Source organism: Xenopus tropicalis, chromosome 6 (genome assembly GCF_000004195.4).
Source record: "Xenopus tropicalis strain Nigerian chromosome 6, UCB_Xtro_10.0, whole genome shotgun sequence".
Classification (NCBI taxonomy): domain Eukaryota; kingdom Metazoa; phylum Chordata; class Amphibia; order Anura; family Pipidae; genus Xenopus; species Xenopus tropicalis.
The window spans coordinates 154280259-154307833 of NC_030682.2; the positions used below are offsets into that span (position 1 = coordinate 154280259).

At 53.1% G+C, this 27575-nt stretch overlaps 1 protein-coding gene across 3 annotated transcripts; it reads right to left on the bottom strand.

Moving 5' to 3' along the window:
* Positions 1 to 7201: 7201 nt before the first annotated feature.
* On the bottom strand, positions 7202 to 27211 carry parp10 (poly(ADP-ribose) polymerase family member 10). Of its 3 annotated transcripts, none has more exons than XM_031903907.1 (10): positions 26987 to 27211; positions 26551 to 26572; positions 24609 to 24848; positions 19570 to 19806; positions 13210 to 14177; positions 12900 to 13112; positions 11655 to 11763; positions 9718 to 10622; positions 8922 to 9096; positions 7202 to 7738 (listed from the first exon to the last, which is right to left on the bottom strand). In XM_031903907.1, the coding sequence occupies exons 1-10, from the start codon at positions 27194 to 27196 to the stop codon at positions 7431 to 7433; spliced, it is 3387 nt and encodes a 1128-aa protein (XP_031759767.1). In that variant the 5' UTR covers positions 27197 to 27211; the 3' UTR covers positions 7202 to 7430. The 3 variants fall into 3 exon arrangements, with proteins under 3 accessions (XP_031759767.1, XP_031759768.1, XP_031759769.1); XM_031903908.1 differs by having other exon boundaries at positions 26412 to 26572; positions 26987 to 27075; XM_031903909.1 differs by lacking the exon at positions 24609 to 24848 and having other exon boundaries at positions 26412 to 26572; positions 26987 to 27075.
* Between the last annotated feature and the right edge of the window lie 364 nt (positions 27212 to 27575).

Genomic DNA, 27575 nt, shown 5'->3' on the forward strand with positions numbered 1-27575 from the left:
TATGGGAATATGGGGGATAATATGGGAATATGGGGGATAATATGGGGATATGGGGGATAATATGGGGATATGAGGTATAATATGGGGATATGGGGGATAATATGGGGATATGAGGTATAATATGGGAATATGAGGTATAATATGGGGATAATATGGGAATATGAGGTATAATATGGGAATATGGGGGATAATATGGGGATATGGGGGATAATATGGGAATATGAGGTATAATATGGGAATATGAGGTATAATATGGGGATAATATGGGAATATGAGGTATAATATGGGAATATGGGGTATAATATGGGGATATGGGGGATAATATGGGAATATGAGGTATAATATGGGGATAATATGGGAATATGGGGTATAATATGGGGATATGGGGGATAATATGGGAATATGAGGTATAATATGGGGATAATATGGGGGATAATATGGGGATATGGGGGATTTATGGGAATATGAGGTATAATATGGGGATATGGGGGATAATATGGGAATATGAGGTATAATATGGGGACATGGGGGATAATATGGGAATATGAGGTATAATATTGGGATTTGGTGGATAATATGGGCATATTAGGGATAATATGGGAATATGAGGTATAATACAGGGATATGGGGGGAAAATATGGGAATATGGGGGATAATAACATGTCCCTATGGCTTTATACCCTACAACTTCCTTAGTCTGTGCTGTTACTGGACAAAGACCCATGTATCAGTTTATAGTTATGCACTTATACCTTATTGGTTCCTAGGTAGGCCCCTCCCTTTACACTCTAATATAGTGCTTAGCTGGGGGGTGGGGCTTTCTCTTTGGCTGCATCTGGTGGGAGTCCCACTGAGCCTGGGATCAACAGGGCCCCAGTAAAGTGAGTCCCCTAGAGGCTGTGAGGGACCCGTGGCTGCTAAGGGACACCCTGAGGATACTGGGCCAGGCTCTGCAGGGAGGCCGTGCTGGTTGCTGGGCCTTCCCCACCCTCGGCTGAGGGGGGCTAAACCGGCGGCACAAATTGCCGGATATCCCCTCTGTGTGAGTATTGCTATAACCCTGGGGATCAGTGTCTGGGGCACAAGTTCTGGTTTAGCACAAAGAACCTTCTGGGGCCCATTTGTTACTCTGCACTGCACACAGCTACAGTGAGTTGTAGTTACACTACACCCTAGCTCTGTTGGTCACTTCCATATAGGGGAGTCGCATGTACCCAACGCTTTAAACCTATACTAGCCGTGGTTTGACTGGTTTACAGCCAATTACTTTTATTATCTTCCCAAGTTCTCTATATCTGTAACTCCCTAATTTATTGCTGGGGAAGCCGTCTCCCTGATCTAACAGTATATATTGTGCCATTCCAGCTTTCATTTGTATTGTGCCTGGCGATGGGGCCTTAGAGCTTGCACTCTATTCCTATTGTTAGCCAATATAGGGATCTGGGTTAGTGCTGAGACTGAGGGGGCACAGGGGCAGGTAGTCACTCTGTGGGGGGCGCCAGATACGGGTTAGGGCTCAGACTGAGGGGGCACAGGGGCAAGTAGTCGCTCTGTAGGGGGCGCCAGATACGGGTTAGGGCTCAGACTGAGGGGGGCACAGGGCAAGTAGTCGCTCTGTAGGGGCGCCAGATACGGGTTAGGGCTGAGACTGAGGGGGCACAGGGGCAGGCAGTCGCTCTGTAGGGGGCGCCAGATACGGGTTAGGGCTCAGACTGAGGGGGCACAGGGGCAAGTAGTCGCTCTGTAGGAGGCGCCAGATACGGGTTAGGGCTCAGACTGAGGGGGGCACAGGGGCAAGTAGTCACTCTGTAGGGGGTGCCAGATACGGGTTAGGGCTCAGACTGAGAGGGCACAGGGGCAAGTAGTCGCTCTGTAGGAGGCGCCAGATACGGGTTAGGGCTCAGACTGAGGGGGGCACAGGGGCAAGTAGTCGCTCTGTAGGGGCGCCAGATACGGGTTAGGGCTCAGACTGAGAGGGCACAGGGGCAAGTAGTCGCTCTGTAGGAGGCGCCAGATACGGGTTAGGGCTCAGACTGAGGGGGGCGGAGAGAGAAGTGGCAGGGGAGAGAGACAAGGGGCAGGGGAGGGAGAGACAAGGGGCAGGGGAGGGAGACAAGGGGCAGGGGAGGGAGACAAGGGGCAGGGGAGGGAGAGACAAGGGGCAGGGGAGGGAGAGACAAGGGGCAGGGGAGAGAGACAAGGGGCAGGGGAGGGAGAGACAAGGGGCAGGGGAGGAAGACAAGGGGCAGGGGAGGGAGACAAGGGGCAGGGGAGAGAGACAAGGGGCAGGGGAGGGAGAGACAAGGGGCAGGGAGGGAGAGACAAGGGGCAGGGGAGGGAGAGACAAGGGGCAGGGGAGAGAGAGAGACAAGGGGCAGGGGAGAGAGAGACAAGGGGCAGGGGAGGGAGAGACAAGGGGCAGGGGAGGGAGAGACAAGGGGCAGGGGAGGGAGAGACAAGGGGCAGGGGAGGGAGAGACAAGGGGCAGGGGAGGGAGAGACAAGGGGCAGGGAGAGAGAGACAAGGGGCAGGGGAGGGAGACAAGGGGCAGGGGAGAGAGAGAGACAAGGGGCAGGGGAGAGAGAGACAAGGGGCAGGGGAGGGAGAGACAAGGGGCAGGGGAGGGAGAGACAAGGGGCAGGGGAGGGAGAGACAAGGGGCAGGGGAAAGAGAGACAAGGGGCAGGGGAGAGAGAGACAAAGGGCAGGGGAGAGAGACAAGGGCAGGGGAGGGAGAGACAAGGGGCAGGGGAGGGAGAGACAAGGGGCAGGGGAGGGAGAGACAAGGGGCAGGGGAGGGAGACAAGGGGCAGGGGAGGGAGAGACAAGGGGCAGGGGAGGGAGACAAGGGGCAGGGGAGGGAGAGACAAGGGGCAGGTGAGGGAGAGAGAGACAAGGGGCAGGGGAGGGAGAGACAAGGGGCAGGGGAGGGAGACAAGGGGCAGGGGAGGGAGAGACAAGGGGCAGGGGAGAGAGACAAGGGGCAGGAGAGACAAGGGGCAGGGGAGGGAGACAAGGGGCAGGGGAGGGAGAGACAAGGGGCAGGGGAGAGAGAGACAAGGGGCAGGGGAGAGAGAGACAAGGGGCAGGGGAGGGAGAGACAAGGGGCAGGGGAGGGAGAGACAAGGGCAGGGAGAGAGACAAGGGGCAGGGGAGGGAGAGACAAGGGGCAGGGAGGGAGAGACAAGGGGCAGGGAGAGAGACAAGGGGCAGGGGAGGGAGAGACAAGGGGCAGGGGAGGGAGAGACAAGGGGCAGGGGAGGGAGACAAGGGGCAGGGGAGGGAGAGACAAGGGGCAGGGGGAGAGAGAGACAAGGGGCAGGGGAGGGAGAGACAAGGGGCAGGGGAGAGAGAGACAAGGGGCAGGGGAGAGAGAGACAAGGGGCAGGGGAGGGAGAGACAAGGGGCAGGGGAGGGAGAGACAAGGGGCAGGGGAGAGAGACAAGGGGCAGGGGAGGGAGAGACAAGGGGCAGGGGAGGGAGACAAGGGGCAGGGGAGGGAGAGACAAGGGGCAGGGGAGAGAGACAAGGGCAGGGGAGGGAGAGACAAGGGGCAGGGGAGGGAGAGACAAGGGGCAGGGGAGGGAGAGACAAGGGGCAGGGGAGAGAGAGAGACAAGGGGCAGGGGAGGGAGAGACAAGGGGCAGGGGAAAGAGAGACAAGGGGCAGGGGAGAGAGAGACAAGGGGCAGGGAGAGAGAGACAAGGGGCAGGGGAGAGAGAGACAAGGGCAGGGGAGAGAGAGAGACAAGGGGCAGGGGAGGGAGAGACAAGGGGCAGGGGAGGGAGACAAGGGGCAGGGGAGAGAGAGAGACAAGGGGCAGGGGAGAGAGAGAGACGAGGGGCAGGGGAGAGAGAGACAAGGGGCAGGGGAGAGAGAGAGACAAGGGGCAGGGGAGAGAGAGAGACAAGGGGCAGGGGAGGGAGAGACAAGGGGCAGGGGAGAGAGAGAGACAAGGGGCAGGGGAGAGAGAGACAAGGGGCAGGGGAGAGAGAGACAAGGGGCAGGGGAGAGAGAGACAAGGGGCAGGGGAGAGAGAGAGACAAGGGGCAGGGGAGAGAGAGAGACAAGGGGCAGGGGAGAGAGAGAGACAAGGGGCTACACAACAGCAACCCCAGGACCTACCATCATAAAGCCTTGTTGCACAATGAGACCCAGGGAAAGCCTTGTGCCCTGAAACAACCCATCAGTACCCTGCCCACCCAAGCCTCCCACCCACTGACTAAAGGCCAAGTAAAACAAACAACAAACCAGTCAAAAGAGCAATATATCTGTGATTGGAGGAAAGAAATAGCAAACTCCCAGAAGCTTACGATCTACCAATCACTAGGGAGGGAATACAAACTGGCCCCATACCTGGAAAGGCTACAGAACCCCACAGACAGACAGATCCTGAGCCAGTACAGACTGAGTGCCCACGGCCTGGAGATTGAACTGGGTCGGCACCGACAGACCTACAGGCCCAGGGAGAGCCGGCTGTGCCAGCGATGTGACCAGGAGGCAGTAGAGGATGAGACCCACTTCCTGCTACACTGCCCCAAATACTCAGCGCTGAGGGACACCTACTGCCAGAGACTCTCCCATCACATCCCAGACTTCCCATCTATAGAAGAAGAGAGAAAACTCCGCATCCTACTGGGAGAAGAGGCACCGACAGCAACAATGGCAGCACAATATGTAACTGACTGTCATAGACTGAGAGAGACAGGACTTTCCCCTGTCCCCATATACTGACCCCATATCCCCACCCCTTAAACCCCCCCATTCCCATACACTGACCCCCTAACCCCACCCATTACACCCTATACCTGCTTTGGCAATGCTAAATGTATTTGGTCCTGCCAATAAAGCTCATTTGATTTGATTTGATTTGACAAGGGGCAGGGAGAGAGAGACAAGGGGCAGGGGAGGGAGAGAGACAAGGGGCAGGGGAGGGAGAGACAAGGGGCAGGGGAGGGAGAGACAAGGGGCAGGGGAGGGAGAGACAAGGGGCAGGGGAGGGAGAGACAAGGGGCAGGGGAGAGAGAGAGACAAGGGGCAGGGGAGGGAGAGACAAGGGGCAGGGGAGAGAGAGACAAGGGGCAGGGGAGGGAGAGACAAGGGGCAGGGGAGGGAGAGACAAGGGGCAGGGGAGAGAGAGAGACAAGGGGCAGGGGAGGGAGAGACAAGGGGCAGGGGAGGGAGAGAGACAAGGGGCAGGGGAGGGAGAGACAAGGGGCAGGGAGAGAGAGAGACAAGGGGCAGGAGAGAGAGAGACAAGGGGCAGGGGAGGGAGAGACAAGGGGCAGGGAGAGAGAGACAAGGGGCAGGGGAGGGAGAGACAAGGGGCAGGGGAGGGAGAGACAAGGGGCAGGGGAGAGGGAGAGACAAGGGGCAGGGAGAGAGAGAGACAAGGGGCAGGGGAGGGAGAGACAAGGGGCAGGGAGAGAGAGACAAGGGGCAGGGAGAGAGAGACAAGGGGCAGGGAGAGAGAGACAAGGGGCAGGGGAGAGAGAGACAAGGGGCAGGGAGAGAGAGACAAGGGGCAGGGGAGGGAGAGACAAGGGGCAGGGGAGGGAGAGACAAGGGGCAGGGGAGAGAGAGAGACAAGGGGCAGGGAGAGTGAGACAAGGGGCAGGGAGAGAGAGAGACAAGGGGCAGGGAGAGTGAGACAAGGGGCAGGGGAGGGAGAGACAAGGGGCAGGAGAGAGAGACAAGGGGCAGGGGAGAGAGAGACAAGGGGCAGGGAGAGAGAGACAAGGGGCAGGGGAGGGAGAGACAAGGGGCAGGGGAGAGAGAGAGACAAGGGGCAGGGGAGAGAGAGACAAGGGGCAGGGAGAGAGAGACAAGGGGCAGGGGAGGAGAGACAAGGGGCAGGGGAGAGAGAGAGACAAGGGGCAGGGGAGAGAGAGACAAGGGGCAGGGAGAGAGAGACAAGGGGCAGGGGAGGGAGAGACAAGGGGCAGGGAGAGAGAGACAAGGGGCAGGGGAGGGAGAGACAAGGGGCAGGGGAGAGAGAGAGACAAGGGGCAGGGGAGAGAGAGACAAGGGGCAGGGGAGAGAGAGACAAGGGGCAGGGAGAGAGAGACAAGGGGCAGGGGAGGGAGAGACAAGGGGCAGGGAGAGAGAGACAAGGGCAGGGAGAGAGAGACAAGGGGCAGGGGAGGGAGAGACAAGGGGCAGGGAGAGAGAGACAAGGGGCAGGGGAGAGAGAGACAAGGGGCAGGGAGAGAGAGACAAGGGGCAGGGGAGGGAGAGACAAGGGGCAGGGGAGAGAGAGAGACAAGGGGCAGGGGAGAGAGAGACAAGGGGCAGGGGAGGGAGAGACAAGGGGCAGGGAGAGAGAGACAAGGGGCAGGGAGAGAGAGACAAGGGGCAGGGGCAGATTTGAATGAAGGTACATGAATGAAGGGCAGGGAAGGAGTCCGCACAGTAATATCTGCACTTTATTATAATAACACATCCAGCTGCTATTGTATAAAAGCAAATTGAAAACAGAATGACAATAACATGGCTATGTACTACGGTGGCACATTGGCAACTGGAATTGTATTTCGTCCCACTGTGTTCGTTTTTTTATGAGATCTGACCCCTGAGTGTGGGGGTGCATAGTCAGGGTGGGGCAGGAAACTTACCCACACTCTTAATCATTATTTATATCCTTATATATATATATATATGTAATAGTGTATGTGCTGCAGCACTTTACTGAGATTATTCATCATTCCCATCAGTCCCTGCCCCAGTGAGCTTACAATCTAAGGTCCCTATCACATTCCCATCAGCCCCTGCCCCAGTGAGCTTACAATCTAAGGTCCCTATCCCATTCCCATCAGCCCCTGCCCCAGTGAGCTTACAAGCTAAGGTCCCTATCACATTCCCATCAGTCCCTGCCCCAGTGAGCTTACAATCTAAGGTCCCTATCACATTCCCATCAGTCCTTGCCCCAGGGATCTTACAATCTAATGTCCCTATCCCATTCCCATCAGCCACTGCCTCAGTGAGCTTGCAATCTAAGGTCTATATCACATTCCCATCAGTCCCTGCCCCAGTGAGCTTACAATCTAAGGCCCCTATCCCATTCCCATCAGTCCCTGCCCCAGTGAGCTTACAATCTAAGGTCCCTATCCCATTCCCATCAGTCCCTGCCCCAGTGAGCTTACAATCTAAGGTCCCTATCCCATTCCCATCAGTCCCTGCCCCAGTGAGCTTACAATCTAAGGTCCCTATCCCATTCCCATCAGTCCCTGCCCCAGGGAGCTTACAAGCTAAGGTCCCTATCCCATTCCCATCAGCCCTGGTGAGCCCAGTGGGGCGAATATGGGGATGAGAAATATTCCAGGCAACAGGTGGAAGTAGCCAGAGGGACACAGTTACTGACCCGGCTCATCGTTACTTGCACACTTCTGCCGTACCTACATTGGATGCACCTCACTGGCCAAACTGTCAGCCTCACTGGCCACTCCCTTTGCAGCAGGTGATAAGGTACTGGGGATAAGCCTGAGTGTCATTGAATATGACAAATATTGCAGGATTCTGGAGACTGTCTGCCAGGCTGTCGTAGCGTCGGGGGACATCCCCAGTGGTCTCTGCTAGGGGCGGAGGTGCCCGCATCTCTGGCTTCCCCAGGGTGAACTCCCCCGTAAGGACCTGTGCCACAAGCACATACTTCTTACCCTCAGAGGAGGGCGGTGAATAATTATCCCGCGTTGAGAGCACAGACTGCACAGCAAAATACACTCCTTGGCCATAAAGAGCAGCTGGGGAGAGAGAACATAAACATGAGGCTTCAACGGGGACGAGAGATGGAAATACAACAAAATGGTGCAGTTGGAAAGCAAAGAGGAAAGAGAATCCCAGTCAGGGCTGATAGGGACACAGAGAGTCAATGGAGCTGGAGTTGGAGGCAGAGTTGGACGTAGAGTTGGATGGAGTGGGAGGTAGATGGGGATGTTGGAGAGGTAGACGACAAGGAGAACTGGACGGTGAGGTGGGAGACAGAAAAGGAAGATGTGGGGTCTGTGTAAGGGGCCCCTAATGGCGCTCCTCTCCTCAGCTCCTTCAGCACCGGATCCACGATAGCAATGCCCCTGGCCATCACATGGATGCAGAAGATGTGGATTCAATGCCCAAATATAGGACTTGTTTGTATTGAATGATCTTCTGGTTCCTGACTGTCTTGCCTGATTCTGACTCCTCTGATTGGAATTGGACTTAGAGACTCTTTAACCCTTTGGATCCTGCATATTGGACTGTTTGTTTGCCTGCACTAAAGCTTCCTCCTTGGTCCTGACTATAATCCCAGTAAGGGCCTGAAGAACAGGAGAACAGGATGGGTAGATGGGCAGAAGGGAACCGATTGGAAAGCAAGGAACAAAGTAAGTGGGAAGGAGAGTTGAAGGACAGGGAAGGAAGTGCTCAGGGGTACAGCAATGGGAGTAAATGGGGTTCCCAGTAAGTAGAAGAGAAACTGAATGGAAGGTCACATTAGTGGACAGAAGGTAAAAAGGAAGGCGAGACTGAAGGAGAACGTTACAGATGTCCCCAGCAAAGGGTGACAAGGGACAGAGCAGAACACTGGGAGAAAGGGAGGGGCACAGATTTGAGGCTGAATGGAAAAATGGATTCTGGGCAGCAGAAAATGTTGGATGCACAATTACTGCCCAATGGGGTGCTTTGGACATTTGGACCTTGCTATGTAAATAAGGGATAGAGAAATTCTGACTGTATTTTGGGCCCCTAAATAATGAAGGTACCATGTGTGTTGCCAATGCGAGGGGTGGTACGATTTAGTTCACGGGGTATCCCAGCTGTGCCCAAATACCATAAATATGGTCTAGTTATTCATGATGGATGATCTACTCCCCCAAAAGTGCCACCCCCAGTGACTCCTAAGAGTGGGACATTTAATTTTGTGTTCCAATAACTTCTTCCTCTTCTCACCGTTCTTGCCGCAGAAGCTTCGGTTGAAGCCATCGTGGCAGATTTCCCTGGCGCTGGCCTCAGTGGTTCCATGGTACAGTGAGCGCTCAATGGGCCCCCGGGAGCTGTGGGCCAACATGCTCTGCCTTTTTAGCTCATATTGATTGTGTAGGAGAACGTTCTGCACTCTCTGTACCTGCAGGAAGCAAGAGAAACAGAAACAAGAGGAAGGTGTCTCATTTTCATGAACAAAGTACCAATGACTGGGCCAGAAGCTTAATAGCCATGTATGGGGCCTTCCCAACAGCCTTCTCAACCAACGTCTTGCTAGAACTTGGCCAGATATCTCTCAGGCAGGTTAGAAAATCTGTCGAGAACTGTATTGGCCCAGTGGTTCTGCATTGACCTCCATTCTAATCAGATTGTTGGGGTGAGGGTCTAAAGTGTTTGGTTCTCTCTGTAGTTGGAGATTGTTCCGTGCACTCTACGAGGCGGGGCACAAGCCCAAATGCAGAAGGAGGCTGAGGCTACCCTCGGCCCCTCCACTGGCAGCTGTATCACATACAGTCTTACAGTATAGAATAAAAAGTCTTATTGAACTCAAACAAGACAGCAAGGCTCATTTATTAAGACTATTTCATTGGCCTTTATCAGTAAATGATGAACCTGGTAGGTTGCTATGGGTTACTGGTTTGGGCCATATTTGCTTGCAGTTAATAAATTAGATTCCCAGATATGGAATATTATTGCTTATTCGGTGCTTTCATGTGTACATGGCAGAATATTGGGGTACATGGTGGAATATTGGGGTACTAACCTCCAGGACACGAACAGACTGCCGCAGTTCCCCAAGTGTGCTGTAGAATTGCCGGGAAACGCGGCCATACTCCTCTGATGTTTCTGCTAAAGTCAAAAGCTTGACGCCTTTCTTCATGTCTAGATCCATTGGCTGTCGGGGGCTGCTCTCCCCTTTTAAGGCCTTCAGTATCTGGATTAACTCTTGCCGACAGCTGTTGATGAACTGACTGAACCCCTGTATTTGCCATTGTCCCTCGGGATCAGTGATCTTCACGGCATGCTTCCTTTCCAAGGCCAAGATGATGTCTGCTTGTTGGACATACACTTCTTGTGCTTCCTCCAGGGACTCGGAACATAGTTCTCCCACTATGGCCTTCCTCAGGGCAGCACAAGCCACCACTAGATCTGTCTCGTCCCCCGTCAGTACCCGCAGTCTGGCAGTACATAGGGCTTTCTCCGCTTCTTCCATGGAGACAAAACGCTCTCCTCTCTCGTGGCTGCTCCTTGTCGTACCATGTTGATGTCCCCACTGATCCTTCAAGGACATCTCTAGTGCCATTTGCAAATTATCCTCTGTCTCCTCCATGCCCTGTTGGGTCAAAGACATGGCCAAAGCTTCTTGCAACTCTTTGTCTTCATGGTCGCTGACACTTTGAGTGTCCATTGATCTCTGTATCGCCAATAGAAGCTCCGCCTCCTCATCCAGGTGTTTGTCCTGATACTCATCCCGAGATATCTTATATATCTGCTCCAGCTCATCGTCGTCAGAGAATTCTGCTTCTGGTCCTATTGAAGGCCGGTCGGTGTATAGATCCTGCTCCATATCCTCCTCTATGCCTGCACTGTCAGACTTGCGCAACTCTTTGGGTCTGTCCTTCACAATTTCCACATCAGTTATCAAGGAGGCAAAGTGTCTGATGTTCTCTAGGGGGGAAAACACAGACAAGACGTGTCGGCAGGGATGATCCTACTGCTCTTATAGTGAGCGTCACAGAGTAATGGCTCAGAGTACTGGCTCAGAGTACTGGCTCAGAGTACTGGCTCAGAGTACTGGCTGGCTCAGAGTAATGGCTCAAAGTACTGGCTCAGAGTAATGGCTCAGAGTAATGGCTCAGAGTACTGCCTCAGAGTACTGCCTCAGAGTACTGCCTCAGAGTACTGGCTGGCTCAGAGTAATGGCTCAGAGTAATGGCTCAGAGTACTGGCTGGCTCAGAGTACTGTCTCAGAGTAATGGCTCAGAGTACTGGCTCAGAGTACTGGCTCAGAGTACTGGCTGGCTCAGAGTAATGGCTCAGAGTACTGGCTCAGAGTAATGGCTCAGAGTACTGGCTCAGAGTAATGGCTCAGAGTACTGGCTCAGAGTAATGGCTCAGAGTACTGGCTCAGAGTACTAGCTGGCTCAGAGTAATGGCTCAGAGTACTGCCTCAGAGTACTGCCTCAGAGTACTGGCTGGCTCAGAGTAATGGCTCAGAGTACTGTCTCAGAGTAATGGCTGGCTCAGAGTAATGGCTCAAAGTACTGGCTCAGAGTAATGGCTCAGAGTACTGCCTCAGAGTACTGCCTCAGAGTACTGGCTGGCTCAGAGTAATGGCTCAGAGTAATGGCTCAGAGTACTGGCTGGCTCAGAGTACTGCCTCAGAGTACTGGCTCAGAGTACTGGCTCAGAGTAATGGCTCAGAGTAATGGCTCAGAGTAATGGCTCAGAGTACTGGCTGGCTCAGAGTACTGGCTCAGAGTACTGGCTGGCTCAGAGTACTGGCTCAGAGTACTGGCTCAGAGTAATGGCTCAGAGTACTGGCTCAGAGTACTAGTTGGCTCAGAGTAATGGCTCAGAGTACTGCCTCAGAGTACTGCCTCAGAGTAATGGCTCAGAGTACTGGCTCAGAGTACTAGCTGGCTCAGAGTAATGGCTCAGAGTACTGCCTCAGAGTACTGCCTCAGAGTACTGGCTCACCCATATCTTCAGGAAGCTCATTTGCTGGTTCTGGAGGCTCCTCAGCGGGAAAACCTTCAACTGACGACACAAGAACCGCATCATTAACCAACCTCCAAGGATCCACATACTGCAAATCAGAGGACAATGGCTGAACATAATAGGGTTGGAATCAGTAAGGCCGGGCAAGGGATTGAGTGAGGGTGAGAGGGGCGGGGAGACACAGAGAGTGTTACTGAGAGAGGAGCAGGGAGACACAGAGAGTGTTACTGAGAGAGGGGCAGGGAGACACAGAGAGTGTTACTGAGAGAGGGGCAGGGAGACACAGAGAGTGTTACTGAGAGAGGGGCAGGGAGACACAGAGAGTGTTACTGAGAGAGGGGCAGGGAGACACAGAGAGTGTTACTGAGAGAGGGGCAGGGAGACACAGAGAGTGTTACTGAGAGAGGGGCAGGGAGACACAGAGAGTGTTACTGAGAGAGGGGCGGGGAGACACAGAGAGTGTTACTGAGAGAGGGGCGGGGAGACACAGAGAGTGTTACTGAGAGAGGGGCAGGGAGACACAGAGAGTGTTACTGAGAGAGGGGCGGGGAGACACAGAGAGTGTTACTGAGAGGGGCAGGGAGACACAGAGAGTATTACTGAGAGAGGGGCAGGGAGACACAGAGAGTGTTACTGAGAGAGGGGCGGGGAGACACAGAGAGTGTTACTGAGAGAGGGGCAGGGAGACACAGAGAGTGTTACTGAGAGAGGGGCAGGGAGACACAGAGAGTGTTACTGAGAGAGGGGCAGGGAGACACAGAGAGTGTTACTGAGAGAGGAGCAGGGAGACACAGAGAGTGTTACTGAGAGAGGGGCAGGGAGACACAGAGAGTGTTACTGAGAGAGGGGCGGGGAGACACAGAGAGTGTTACTGAGAGAGGGGCAGGGAAACACAGAGAGTGTTACTGAGAGAGGGGCAGGGAGACACAGAGAGTGTTACTGAGAGAGGGGCAGGGAAACACAGAGAGTGTTACTGAGAGAGGAGCAGGGAGACACAGAGAGTGTTACTGAGAGAGGGGCAGGGAGACACAGAGAGTGTTACTGAGAGAGGAGCAGGGAGACACAGAGAGTGTTACTGAGAGAGGAGCAGGGAGCCACAGAAAGTGTTACTAAGAGAGTGACAGAGGGTGAGAGGGGCAGGTAGCCACAGAGAGTGACAGTTACTGAGAGAGTGACAGTTACTGAGAGAGGCATAGAGACTTCCATCTATTTCTGCTTAATTACCTTCAAGCCCAGGGATTTCCAGCTCAGCAGGGAGGTGTCAATGATACAGTGATGAAGTCTTTCAGTTTCTCGGAGGAGCCGCTGCCCTTCCTCTCCCAGAAGGAATGGGGACACCCCGGGGTACTGCAGGGTGACTGAGCGATGTGCCAGGGAAGAGACAATGTGCTGGAGCAGCTCCACCGCCGTCTGGCAGGAACAGGCATCTCCGGAAACCTGGGGGCCACAAGCAGCCACAGGGTTTAGGGTAACAGAACATGAAATGAAGGTTGCAGTTGTCATGTAATAGTGAATGAGGTTGTGTAGGACTTACTTTAAACCCAGTGGTGTCCTCTCTCTCTATTGGCTGGATGGTGATCTGGTCCATCCCTGCCAGGAGATCATGGTGATATTCTTGTAGGAAGCGAAGCTCTGGGATCTGCATTGGGACCATTTCCTCCCGCACAGCTCTCACTCTGGGACAGTCCATTATGCCATGGGGATCTACTTTGCCACTTGAGGGTTGTGCCGAGACTGGATGCAGAAGCTTGTTCCCTGATACCTGGTTTATCGACTCCTCAGCAATGCCGAGTTGCTTGTCCATTTGTTCTACCAAGTTGTGATCTTTGTGTCTTCCAACCACAGCACCAAATTGCATATCTAGCTTTGCAATGTGCTTTAGGAGCTGCTCCTCGCTCTGCATCATGGTTTGCTCCTCGCTCTGCATTATGGTCTGCTCCTCGCTCTGCATCATGGTCTGCTCCTCACTCTGCATCATGGTCTGCTCCTCACTCTGCATTATGGTCTGCTCCTCGCTCTGCATCATGGTTTGCTCCTCACTCTGCATCATGGTCTGCTCCTCACTCTGCATCATGGTTTGCTCCTCGCTCTGCATCATGGTTTGCTCCTCGCTCTGCATCATGGTTTGCTCCTCGCTCTGCATTATGGTCTGCTCCTCGCTCTGCATCATGGTCTGCTCCTCGCTCTGCATCATGGTCTGCTCCTCGCTCTGCATCATGGTCTGCTCCTCGCTCTGCATCATGGTCTGCTCCTCGCTCTGCATCATGGTCTGCTCTTTGCTCTTCAGCCTACTCTCATGTTCCTCTGATGATTGGGCCTGGTCCTCACACAGCTCCTCTACACAATCTGCGATACCATCTCTCTGTGCCTTTTGGTGATGTAGTTGCTTGACATTACCTGGATCAGGTGCCCAGGGCATGCCCAACACAGCTGGGTAGTAAGGAGAAATGAGCAGCCGGGAGCCTTCTAGGGCATGTTCTCTTCTAACAACATTTCCAACAACTGAAATACACCAAAAATAAATGAGCTTGAAACAAGGTGCTTGTGAGGCCTCTACTTTCCCCCCACCCTACAGCTTAGAACCTCACAGAGACAGGAACCCAATCATATCACTGCTTTCCCCCCCACCCTACAGCTTAGAACCTCACAGAGACAGGAACCCAATCATATCACTGCTTTCCCCCCACCCTACAGCTTAGCCCCTCACAGAGACAGGAACCCAATCATATCACTGCTTTCCCCCCCACCCTACAGCTTAGCCCCTCCCAGAGACAGGAACCCAATCATATCACTGCTTTCCCCCCACCCTACAGCTTAGCCCCTCCCAGAGACAGGAACCCAATCATAACACTGCTTTCCCCCCACCCTACAGCTTAGCCCCTCCCAGAGACAGGAACCCAATCATAACACTGCTTCCCCCCCCACCCTACAGCTTAGCCCCTCCCAGAGACAGGAATTCAATCATATCACTGCTTTCCCCCCACCCTACAGCTTAGCCCCTCCCAGAGACAGGAACCCAATCATATCACTGCTTTCCCCCCACCCTACAGCTTAGCCCCTCCCAGAGACAGGAACCCAATCATATCACTGCTTTCCCCCCACCCTACAGCTTAGCCCCTCCCAGAGACAGGAACCCAATCATAACACTGCTTCCCCCCACCCTACAGCTTAGCCCCTCCCAGAGACAGGAATTCAATCATATCACTGCTTTCCCCCACCCTACAGCTTAGCCCCTCCCAGAGACAGGAACCCAATCATATCACTGCTTTCCCCCCACCCTACAGCTTAGCCCCTCACAGAGACAGGAACCCAATCATAACACTGCTTTCCCCCCACCCTACAGCTTAGCCCCTCCCAGAGACAGGAATTCAATCATATCACTGCTTTCCCCCACCCTACAGCTTAGCCCCTCCCAGAGACAGGAACCCAATCATATCACTGCTTTCCCCCCCACCCTACAGCTTAGCCCCTCCCAGAGACAGGAACCCAATCATAACACTGCTTTCCCCCCACCCTACAGCTTAGCCCCTCCCAGAGACAGGAATTCAATCATATCACTGCTTTCCCCCACCCTACAGCTTAGCCCCTCCCAGAGACAGGAACCCAATCATATCACTGCTTTCCCCCCACCCTACAGCTTAGCCCCTCCCAGAGACAGGAACCCAATCATATCACTGCTTTCCCCCCACCCTACAGCTTAGCCCCTCACAGAGACAGGAACCCAATCATATCACTGCTTTCCCCCCCACCCTACAGCTTAGCCCCTCACAGAGACAGGAACCCAATCATATCACTGCTTTCCCCCCCACCCTACAGCTTAGCCCTTCCCAGAGACAGGAACCCAATCATATCACTGCTTTCCCCCCACCCTACAGCTTAGCCCCTCCCAGAGACAGGAACCCAATCATATCACTGCTTTCCCCCCCACCCTACAGCTTAGCCCTTCCCAGAGACAGGAACCCAATCATATCACTGCTTTCCCCCCACCCTACAGCTTAGCCCCTCACAGAGACAGGAACCCAATCATATCACTGCTTTCCCCCCCACCCTACAGCTTAGCCCCTCACAGAGACAGGAACCCAATCATATCACTGCTTTCCCCCCCACCCTACAGCTTAGCCCCTCACAGAGACAGGAACCCAATCATATCACTGCTTTCCCCCCACCCTACAGCTTAGCCCCTCCCAGAGACAGGAACCCAATCATAACACTGCTTTCCCCCCACCCTACAGCTTAGCCCCTCCCAGAGACAGGAACCCAATCATAACACTGCTTCCCCCCCACCCTACAGCTTAGCCCCTCCCAGAGACAGGAATTCAATCATATCACTGCTTTCCCCCCACCCTACAGCTTAGCCCCTCCCAGAGACAGGAACCCAATCATATCACTGCTTTCCCCCCCACCCTACAGCTTAGCCCCTCCCAGAGACAGGAATTCAATCATATCACTGCTTTCCCCCCACCCTACAGCTTAGCCCCTCCCAGAGACAGGAACCCAATCATATCACTGCTTTCCCCCCACCCTACAGCTTAGCCCCTCCCAGAGACAGGAACCCAATCATATCACTGCTTTCCCCCACCCTACAGCTTAGCCCCTCCCAGAGACAGGAACCCAATAATAACACTGCTTTCCCCCCACCCTACAGCTTAGCCCCTCCCAGAGACAGGAACCCAATCATATCACCGCTTTCCCCCACCCTACAGCTTAGCCCCTCACAGAGACAGGAATCCAATCATATCACTGCTTTCCCCCCCACCCTACAGCTTAGCCCCTCCCAGAGACAGGAACCCAATCATATCACTGCTTTCCCCCCCACCCTACAGCTTAGCCCCTCACAGAGACAGGAACCCAATCATATGACTACTTTCCCCCACCCTACAGCTTAGCCCCTCACAGAGACAGGAATCCAATCATATCACTGCTTTCCCCCCACCCTACAGCTTAGCCCCTCACAGAGACAGGAACCCAATCATATCACTGCTTTCCCCCCCACCCTACAGCTTAGCCCCTCCCAGAGACAGGAACCCAATCATATCACTGCTTTCCCCCCACCCTACAGCTTAGCCCCTCCCAGAGACAGGAACCCAATCATATCACTGCTTTCCCCCACCCTACAGCTTAGCCCCTCACAGAGACAGGAACCCAATCATATCACTGCTTTCCCCCCACCCTACAGCTTAGCCCCTCCCAGAGACAGGAACCCAATCATATCACTGCTTTCCCCCCCACCCTACAGCTTAGCCCCTCCCAGAGACAGGAACCCAATCATATCACTGCTTTCCCCCACCCTACAGCTTAGCCCCTCCCAGAGACAGGAACCCAATCATATCACTGCTTTCCCCCCACCCTACAGCTTAGCCCCTCCCAGAGACAGGAACCCAATCATATCACTGCTTTCCCCCACCCTACAGTTTAGCCCCTCCCAGAGACAGGAACCCAATCATATCACTGCTTTCCCCCCACCCTACAGCTTAGCCCCTCCCAGAGACAGGAACCCAATCATATCACTGCTTTCCCCCCCACCCTACAGCTTAGCCCCTGCTTTTCCACCATCCTCTTGCTGTTTGGGACTCCCTTCACCTGGACTTTGGATACGTTGGTTGCACTTATGCTAATTTCCACTTGGATTTCAAATGTTTCCTATACTTTGGTTGGAGCAATGGCTGCCTGCCCTGTTCTTTGACCAAGACCTTTGCTGCCTGCCTTGTTCTTTGACCAAGACCTTTGCTGCCTGCCCTGTTCTTTGACCAAGACTTTTGCTGCCTGCCCTGTTCTTTGACCAAGACCTTTGCTGCCTGCCCTGTTCTTTAAACCAAGACCTTTGCTGCCTGCCCTGTTCTTTGACCAAGACTTTTGCTGCCTGCCCTGTTCTTTGACCAAGACCTTTGCTGCCTGCCCTGATCTTTGATCAAGACCTTTGCTGCCTGCCGTGATCTTTGACCAAGACTTTTGCTGCCTGCCCTGATCTTTGACCAAGACCTTTGCTGCCTGCCGTGATCTTAGACCAAGACTTTTGCTGCCTGCCGTGATCTTAGACCAAGACCTTTCCTGCCTACCTGATCTTTGACCAAGACCTTTCCTGCCTACCTGATCTTTGACCAAGACCTTTGCTGCCTACCTGATCTTTGACCAAGACTTTTGCTGCCTGCCCTGATCTTTGACCAAGACTTTTGCTGCCTGCCCTGATCTTTGACCAAGACCTTTGCTGCCTGCCGTGATCTTAGACCAAGACTTTTGCTACCTGCCGTGATCTTAGACCAAGACCTTTCCTGCCTACCTGATCTTTGACCAAGACCTTTCCTGCCTACCTGATCTTTGACCAAGACCTTTGCTGCCTACCTGATCTTTGACCAAGACTTTTGCTGCCTGCCCTGATCTTTGACCAAGACCTTTGCTGCCTACCTGATCTTTGACCAAGACCTTTGCTGCATGCCCTGATCTTTGACCAAGACCTTTGCTGCCTGCCTGATCTTTGACCAAGACCTTTGCTTCCTGCCCTGATCTTTGATCAAGACCTTTGCTGCCTGCCCTGATCTTTGACCAAGACCTTTGCTCCCTTCCCTGATCTTTGACCAAGACTTTTGCTGCCTGCCCTGATCTTTGACCAAGACCTTTGCTGCCTGCCCTGATCTTTGACCAAGACTTTTGCTGCCTGCCCTGATCTTTGACCAAGACCATTGCTGCCTGCCCTGATCTTTGACCAAGACTTTTGCTGCCTGCCCTGATCTTTGACCAAGACCTTTGCTGCCTGTCTGATCTTTGACCAAGACCTTTGCTGCCTGTCTGATCTTTGACCAAGACCTTTGCTGCCTGTCTGATCTTTGACCAAGACCTTTGCTGCCTGTCTGATCTTTGACCAAGACCTTTCCTGCCTACCTGATCTTTGACCAAGACCTTTCCTGCCTACCTGATCTTTGACCAAGACCTTTGCTGCCTACCTGATCTTTGACCAAGACCTTTGCTGCCTACCTGATCTTTGACCAAGACCTTTGCTGCCTGCCCTGATCTTTGACCAACATGCCCACCAAGACCTTTGCTGCCTGTCTGATCTTTGACCAAGACCTTTGCTGCCTGCCTGATCTTTGACCAAGACCTTTGCTCCCTGCCCTGATCTTTGACCAAGACCTTTGCTGCCTGCCCTGATCTTTGATCAAGACCTTTGCTGCCTGTCTGATCTTTGACCAAGACCTTTGCTGCCTGCCCTGATCTTTGACCATGACCTTTGCTGCCAGCCCTGATCTTTGACCAAGACCTTTGCTGCCTGCCCTGATCTTTGACCAAGACCTTTGCTGCCAGCCCTGATCTTTGACCAAGACCTTTGCTGCCTGCCCTGATCTTTGACCAATACCTTTGCTGCCTGCCCTGATCTTTAACCAAGACCTTTGCTGCCTGTCTGATCTTTGACCAAGACTTTTGCTGCCTGCCCTGATCTTTGACCAAGACCTTTGCTGCATGCCCTGATCTTTGACCAGGACCTTTTCTGCCAGCCCTGATCTTTGACCAAGACCTTTTCTGCCTGCCCTGATCTTTGACCAAGACCTTTGCTGCCTGCCCTAATCTTTGACCAAGACCTTTGCTGCCTGCCTAATCTTTGACCAAGACCTTTGCTGCCTGTCTGATCTTTGACCAAGACCTTTGCTGCCTGCCCTGATCTTTGACCAAGACCTTTGCTGCCTGCCCTGATCTTTGACCAAGACTTTTGCTGCCTGCCCTGTTTGCCAAGTTCACCCTTCTGCTCTCTCACAACATCTCAGGCTGTGGGATCACAGCTCAGTCCCATAAATGAACTCACATGACTGATTTATCTGACCCCACTGATCGGAAGTTGCTTTGGGTGATTTGCCCCTTTTCTGGTTACTCCATTTTTGTTACTGACCAAAACACCCACATTTACCTTGATGGTCAATGAATGACACAATAGCGGCAGCCTTGTCCGTCAGCAGTTGAACTGCACACACAGCTCCGCCCCCACTGCGCCTGTGGCTCTCAAAGTACATCTCTAGCAGGTCAGCTGAGATCTTCGGCCCAATCTTCTGTACCAGAATCTCAGTGGTGGCCCGAACGCGCTCAGCAGACACGGATGCCCCGAGTAACGGCCGCGCCGCAATGCGTTTGATCAGGGATTCCATCTCTAAAGGGAAGGTCACAAAATGTCAGCAGATCATTGGCTGAAGTTGAATTCTGTGGGTGCACAAATCAGCCCAACATGGCCACCATATATGTGGCACCTATTGGCTACCTACCTGCTTAGTTACAATGCTGTAAATATATTAGCTGGTCCCTCATGGAACTGGGTCACTGTATCTCTGCCCTTAAAGGCTCCGGATAGAACCAGATTAGAGAGACACCCCCCCCCAGCACTGATTGTAAGCACCCAATGAGGGGCCTCTTCCTCTTGGAACTGGGGGGCTCTGTCAGTGTGGGTTGTGCCAAGTACCAAGGGCAAAGTTCCATCTAATCAGAGTGCTAGGAATTGCTGTTTCTGTAGCCTTGGCAAGTAGCTGCTACAAGTAGCTCCATGTGTCTTAGCCCTTATGCCTAAAGTGTACAGTCTATGCCACTTAGTAACGCTACAGAGACAGCCAATCAGCTGACCCAGTGCTCTACAGAGACAGCCAATCAACTGACCCAGCGCTCTACAGAGACAGACGATCTAACTGACCCAGGGCTCTACAGAGACAGCCAATCAACTGACCCAGCGCTCTACAGAGACAGCCAATCTAACTGACCCACAGCCCAGCGCTCTACAAAGACAGCCAATCTAACTGACCCAGCGCTCTACAGAAACAGCCAGCCAGAGACACCAAGGGAGTTCTAATGAAGTACCAAGGGAGTACCAAGGGAGCACTAATGAAGTACCAAGGGAGCACCAAGGTAGCACTAATGAAGTACCAAGGGAGTTCTAATGAAGTACCAAGGGAGTACCAAGGGAGCACTAATGAAGTACCAAGGGAGCACCAAGGTAGCACTAATGAAGTACCAAGGGAGTACCAAGGGAGCACCAAGGTAGCTCTAATGAAGTACCAAGGGAGTACCAAGGGAGTTCTAATGGAGCACCATGGGAGTTCTAATGAAGTACCAAGGGAGTACCAAGGGAGCACTAATGAATTACCAAGGGAGCACCAAGGTAGCACTAATGAAGTACCAAGGGAGTACCAAGGGAGCACCAAGGTAGCACTAATGAAGTACCAAGGGAGTACCAAGGAAGCACCAAGGGAGCACTAATGAAGTACCAAGGGAGCAGTAATGAAGTACCAAGGGAGTACCAAGGGAGAACCAAGGTAGCACCAAGGGAGTTCTAATGGAGTACCAAGGGAGTACCAAGGAAGCACCAAGGGAGCACTAATGAAGTACCAAGGGAGCACTAATGAAGTACCAAGGGTGTACCAAGGGAGTTCTAATGGAGCACCAAGGGAGCACTAATAAAGTACCAAGGGAGTACCAAGGGAGCACCAAGGGAGCACTAATAAAGTACCAAGGGAGTACCAAGGGAGCACCAAGGTAGCACCAAGGGAGTTCTAATGGAACACCAAGGAAACCCTAATGAAGTACCAAGGGAGCACCAAGGGAGCACTAATGAAGTACCAAGGGAGCACTAATGAAGTACCAAGGGAGTTCTAATGGAGCACCAAAGGAGCACTAATAAAATACCAAGGGCGTACCAAGGAGCACCAAGGGAGCATTAAGAGAATACCAAGGGAGCACCAAGGGAGTTCTAATGGAACACCAAGGAAACCTTAATTAAGTACCAATGGTGTACCAAGGGAGTACCAAGGGAGCACTAATAAAGTACCAAGGGCGTACCAAGGGAGCACCAAGAGAGTACCAAGGGAGCACCAAGGGAGTTCTAATGGAGCACCAAGAGAGCACTAATAAAGTACCAAGGGAGTACCAAGGGAGCACCAAGGGAGTTCTAATGGAACACCAAGGAAACCCTAATGAAGTACCAAGGGAGCACTAATGAAGTACCAAGGGAGCACTAATGAAGTACCAAGGGAGCACTAATGAAGTACCAAGGGTGTACCAAGGGAGTTCTAATGGAGCACCAAGGGAGCACTAATAAAATACCAAGGGCGTACCAAGGGAGCACCAAGAGAGTACCAAGGGAGCACCAAGGGAGTTCTAATGGAGCACCAAGGGAGCACTAATAAAGTACCAAGGGAGTACCAAGGGAGCACCAAGGGAGTTCTAATGGAACACCAAGGAAACCCTAATGAAGTACCAAGGGAGCACTAGTGAAGTACCAAGGGAGCACTAATGAAGTACCAAGGGAGCACTAATGAAGTACCAAGGGTGTACCAAGGGAGTTCTAATGGAGCACCAAGGGAGCACTAATAAAATACCAAGGGCGTACCAAGGGAGCACCAAGGGAGCACTAATGAAGTACCAAGGGAGCACTAATGAAGTACCAAGGGTGTACCAAGGGAGTTCTAATGGAGCACCAAGGGAGCACTAATAAAATACCAAGGGCGTACCAAGGGAGCACCAAGGGAGCATTAAGAGAGTACCAAGGGAGCACCAAGGGAGTTCTAATGGAACACCAAGGAAACCTTAATTAAGTACCAATGGTGTACCAAGGGAGTACCAAGGGTGTACCAAGGGAGCACTAATAAAGTACCAAGGGAGTACCAAGGGAGCACCAAGAGAGTACCAAGGGAGTTCTAATGGAGCACCAAGGGAGCACTAATAAAGTACCAAGGGAGTACCAAGGGAGCACCAAGGGAGTTCTAATGGAACACCAAGGAAACCCTAATGAAGTACCAAGGGAGCACTAATGAAGTACCAAGGGAGCACTAATGAAGTACCAAGGGTGTACCAAGGGAGTTCTAATGGAGCACCAAGGGAGCACTAATAAAATACCAAGGGCGTACCAAGGGAGCACCAAGAGAGTACCAAGGGAGCACCAAGGGAGTTCTAATGGAACACCAAGGAAACCCTAATGAAGTACCAAGGGTATACCAAGGGAGCCCCAAGAGAGTACCAAGGGAGCACCAAGGGAGTTCTAATGGAGCACCAAGGGAGTACCAAGGGAGTTCTAATGGAGCACCAAGGGAGCACTAATAAAGTACCAAGGGAGCACCAAGGGAACCCTAATCAAGTACCAAGGGGGTACCAAGGGAGCAACAAGGGAGTTCTAATGAAGCACCAAGGGAGTACCAAGGGAGCACCAAGGGAGTTCTAATGAAGCACCAAGGGAGTTCTAATGAAGCACCAAGGGAGTACCAAGGGAGCACCAAGGGAGTACCAAGGGAGCACCAAGGAAGCACCAAGGGAGCCCTAATGAAGTACCAAGGGAGCACCAAGGGAGCCCTAATGAAGTACCAAGGGAGCACCATGGGAGTTTTAATGGAGCACCATGGGAGTTCTAATGGAGCACCAAGGGAGTCCTAATGATGTACCAAGGAAGCACCAAGGGAGCCCTAATGAAGTACCAAGGGAGCACCAAGGGAGTTCTAATGGAGCACCAAGGGAGTACCAAGGGAGTTCTAATGGAGCACCAAGGGAGTACCAAGGAAGCACCAAGGGAGTACCAAGGAAGCACCAAGGGAGTTCTAATGGAGCACCAAGGGAGTACCATGGGAGTTCTAATGGAGCACCAAGGGAGTACCATGGGTGTTCTAATGGAGCACCAAGGGAGTACCAAGGAAGCACCAAGGGAGCCCTAATGAAGTACCAAGGGAGCACCATGGGAGTTCTAATGGAGCACCATGGGAGTTCTAATGGAGCACCAAGGGAGCCCTAATGAAGTACCAAGGGAGCCCTAATGAAGTACCAAGGGAGCACCATGGGAGTTCTAATGGAGCACCAAGGGAGCCCTAATGAAGTACCAAGGAAGCACCAAGGGAGTTCTAATGGAGCACCAAGGGAGTACCATGGGAGTTCTAATGGAGCACCAAGGGAGCCCTAATGAAGTACCAAGGGAGCACCATGGGAGTTTTAATGGAGCACCATGGGAGTTCTAATGGAGCACCAAGGGAGTCCTAATGATGTACCAAGGAAGCACCAAGGGAGCCCTAATGAAGTACCAAGGGAGCACCAAGGGAGTTCTAATGGAGCACCAAGGGAGTACCAAGGGAGTTCTAATGGAGCACCAAGGGAGTACCAAGGAAGCACCAAGGGAGTACCAAGGAAGCACCAAGGGAGTTCTAATGGAGCACCAAGGGAGTACCATGGGAGTTCTAATGGAGCACCAAGGGAGTACCATGGGTGTTCTAATGGAGCACCAAGGGAGTACCAAGGAAGCACCAAGGGAGCCCTAATGAAGTACCAAGGGAGCACCATGGGAGTTCTAATGGAGCACCATGGGAGTTCTAATGGAGCACCAAGGGAGCCCTAATGAAGTACCAAGGGAGCCCTAATGAAGTACCAAGGGAGCACCATGGGAGTTCTAATGGAGCACCAAGGGAGCCCTAATGAAGTACCAAGGAAGCACCAAGGGAGTTCTAATGGAGCACCAAGGGAGTACCATGGGAGTTCTAATGGAGCACCAAGGGAGTACCAAGGAAGCACCAAGGGAGCCCTAATGAAGTACCAAGGAAGCACCAAGGGAGTTCTAATGGAGCACCAAGGGAGTACCATGGGAGTTCTAATGGAGCACCAAGGGAGTACCAAGGAAGTACCAAGGGAGCACTAATGAAGTACCAAGGGAGCACTAATGAAATACCAAGGGAGCACTAATGAAATACCAAGGGAGCACTAATGAAATACCAAGGAAGCACCAAGGGAGTTCTAATGGAGCACCAAGGGAGTACCATGGGAGTTCTAATGGAGCACCAAGGAAGCACCAAGGGAGCCCTAATGAAGTACCAAGGGAGCACCATGGGAGTTCTAATGGAGCACCATGGGAGTTCTAATGGAGCACCAAGGGAGCCCTAATGAAGTACCAAGGGAGCACCATGGGAGTTCTAATGGAGCACCAAGGGGGCCTGGTACCTGTGTCACTCAGTGGCTCCTGGAAGGCGACAAGTGCTTTGCTCCGGGGGAGGGAGCGCCAAACGCTGAACCCCTCTCTGGTGCTGAGGGTCTCCAGGTACATCTCCAACAGACTGTCCTCCGTCTGGGGGTTCAGGCCAGTCAGTGCCAGTTTCCCGGGGTCCCACGGGGGCGCCCTACGTACCTGCACGGTGACATCATTAAAGCGGTGCTCCCCTCGGGTCAGAACCTCTTCTGCATCTGGTGGGGAAGGAATTGGGCTTGGATTGGTGGGGGCACGAGTGGAACCCCAAAAATGTTTCCAGAACACCCCCATATCAAATGTTATTTTATCCATCCAGCACCCCTGCACTGCCACCTGGGAAATGTTTGGGTTCGGCCCAAACCCCTCACTGAGTGGAACAGAAGAGGTTAAACTCACAGGAGCGAGCCCTTACTGAGTGGGACTGAAGCGGTTATACTCACAGGAGCGAGCCCTTACTGAGTGGGACAGAACCAGTTATACTCACAGGAGCGAGCCCTCACTGAGTGGGCAGAACCAGTTTTACTCACAGGAGCGGGCCCTCACTGAGTGGGCAGAACCAGTTTTACTCACAGGAGCGAGCCCTCACTGAGTGGAATAGAAGAGGTTAAACTCACAGGAGCGAGCCCTTACTGAGTGGGACTGAAGCGGTTATACTCACAGGAGCGAGCCCTTACTGAGTGGGACAGAACCAGTTATACTCACAGGAGCGAGCCCTCACTGAGTGGGCAGAACCAGTTTTACTCACAGGAGCAAGCCCTCACTGAGTGGGACAGAACCAGTTATACACACAGGAGCAAGCCCTCACTGAGTGGGACAGAACCAGTTATACTCACAGGAGCGGGCCCTCACTGAGTGGGACAGAACCAGTTATACACACAGGAGCGAGCCCTCACTGAGTGGGCAGAACCAGTTTTACTCACAGGAGCGGGCCCTCACTGAGTGGGCAGAACCAGTTTTACTCACAGGAGCGAGCCCTCACTGAGTGGAATAGAAGAGGTTAAACTCACAGGAGCGAGCCCTTACTGAGTGGGACAGAACCAGTTATACTCACAGGAGCGAGCCCTCACTGAGTGGGCAGAACCAGTTTTACTCACAGGAGCGGGCCCTCACTGAGTGGGACAGAACCAGTTATACACACAGGAGCAAGCCCTCACTGAGTGGGACAGAACCAGTTATACTCACAGGAGCGGGCCCTCACTGAGTGGGACAGAACCAGTTATACACACAGGAGCGAGCCCTCACTGAGTGGGCAGAACCAGTTATACACACAGGAGCAAGCCCTCACTGAGTGGGACAGAACCAGTTATACTCACAGGAGCGGGCCCTCACTGAGTGGGACAGAACCAGTTATACACACAGGAGCAAGCCCTCACTGAGTGGGACAGAACCAGTTATACTCACAGGAGCGGGCCCTCACTGAGTGGGACAGAACCAGTTATACACACAGGAGCGAGCCCTCACTGAGTGGGCAGAACCAGTTATACTCACAGGAGCGAGCCCTCGCTGAGTGGGACAGAACCAGTTATACTCACAGGAGCGGGCCCTTACTGAGTGGGCAGAACCAGTTATACTCACAGGAGCGAGCCCTCACTGAGTGGAACAGAACCAGTTATACTCACCCATACTGCGTGCAATTGCCCCAAAGCTACAGTGGAATTATGGGGAAATTACTGCATTGTGGGTAAAACAAATGCTGCACCCTGCATTGTGAATGAGCCCTACTGTGAATGAGCTTACTGTGCTGAGCGTACTTGCCCTTTAAAATAACGGCTCCTTACCTGCCGAGCTCTCAAACACAATCAGGGCCACACCCCTGTGCCGCCGGCAGGCCCGGATAGCGCCCCCTCCTGAGCGCCGCTTGTTCTCAAAGTAGAGAATCAGAAACTCATTGTCCACTGAGTCACTGAGGCCACTTACCTCCACCTCCACCTCCCCCATCCTGCAAGACAAAGCAACCAGCAGCCATTATTAGTTCATCAAAGGCTTCCTACCGACCCACCCACCCACCTACTGACCTGCCTACCTACTGACCTACCCACCCACTGACCTACCTACCTACTGACCTGCCTACCTACTGACCTACCCACCTACTGACCTACCCACCTATTGACCCACCTATCTACCTACTGAGCCAGCTACCTGCCTACCTACCCACCTACCCTCTGCCCCCTACCCACCGATATACACTGTCTAATTACAGCTACTGCCCCCGCCTCACTGATATACACTGTCTAATTACCCACCTAGCTACTGCCCCCCTCTCCCCCGGAGATACTGACATGTGCCCCATATTATAATTACCAGGCAGGGCCATGTGACCCCCAGGCAGGGGAGAAGTGGGGGTAACACTTACCTGCTGCCTATGCTCTAAGGGGGGCGCTGCCGGGCAGTAGTCAGTACATGGAGGGAAGTTGCTTGGGGTGAGGGGGGAGCAGGAGAGGGACAGAGACGGGCGGAACAGGAAGGGACTATTCCCTCTGCCGGAGAAATGAAAGTGAAACCTGAACCACAAGCTCAGCTCAGGGGAGGGAACTGGGCGGGGCCAGAGAGACCCGATAGACATGCCCAGAGTGTATTATACAGGCACATGTACCCCCTACTGTAAATGATAAGGATATTAGCAGTCACTGAGGGGTTCTCTGCCCATATAAAGGCACAAGGCTGCAGGCTGAGTTATACAGGGAACTCTGAGTATCACTCATGTATTATAAGGGATAATGTACCCCCTACTGTAAATGATAAGGATATTAGCAGTCACTGAGGGGTTCTGTGCCCCCCATATAAAGGCACAAGGCTGCAGGCTGAGTTATACAGGGAACTCTGAGTATCACTCATGTATTATAAGGGATAATGTACCCCCTACTGTAAATGATAAGGATATTAGCAGTCACTGAGGGGTTCTGTGCCCCCCATATAAAGGCACAAGGCTGCAGGCTGAGTTA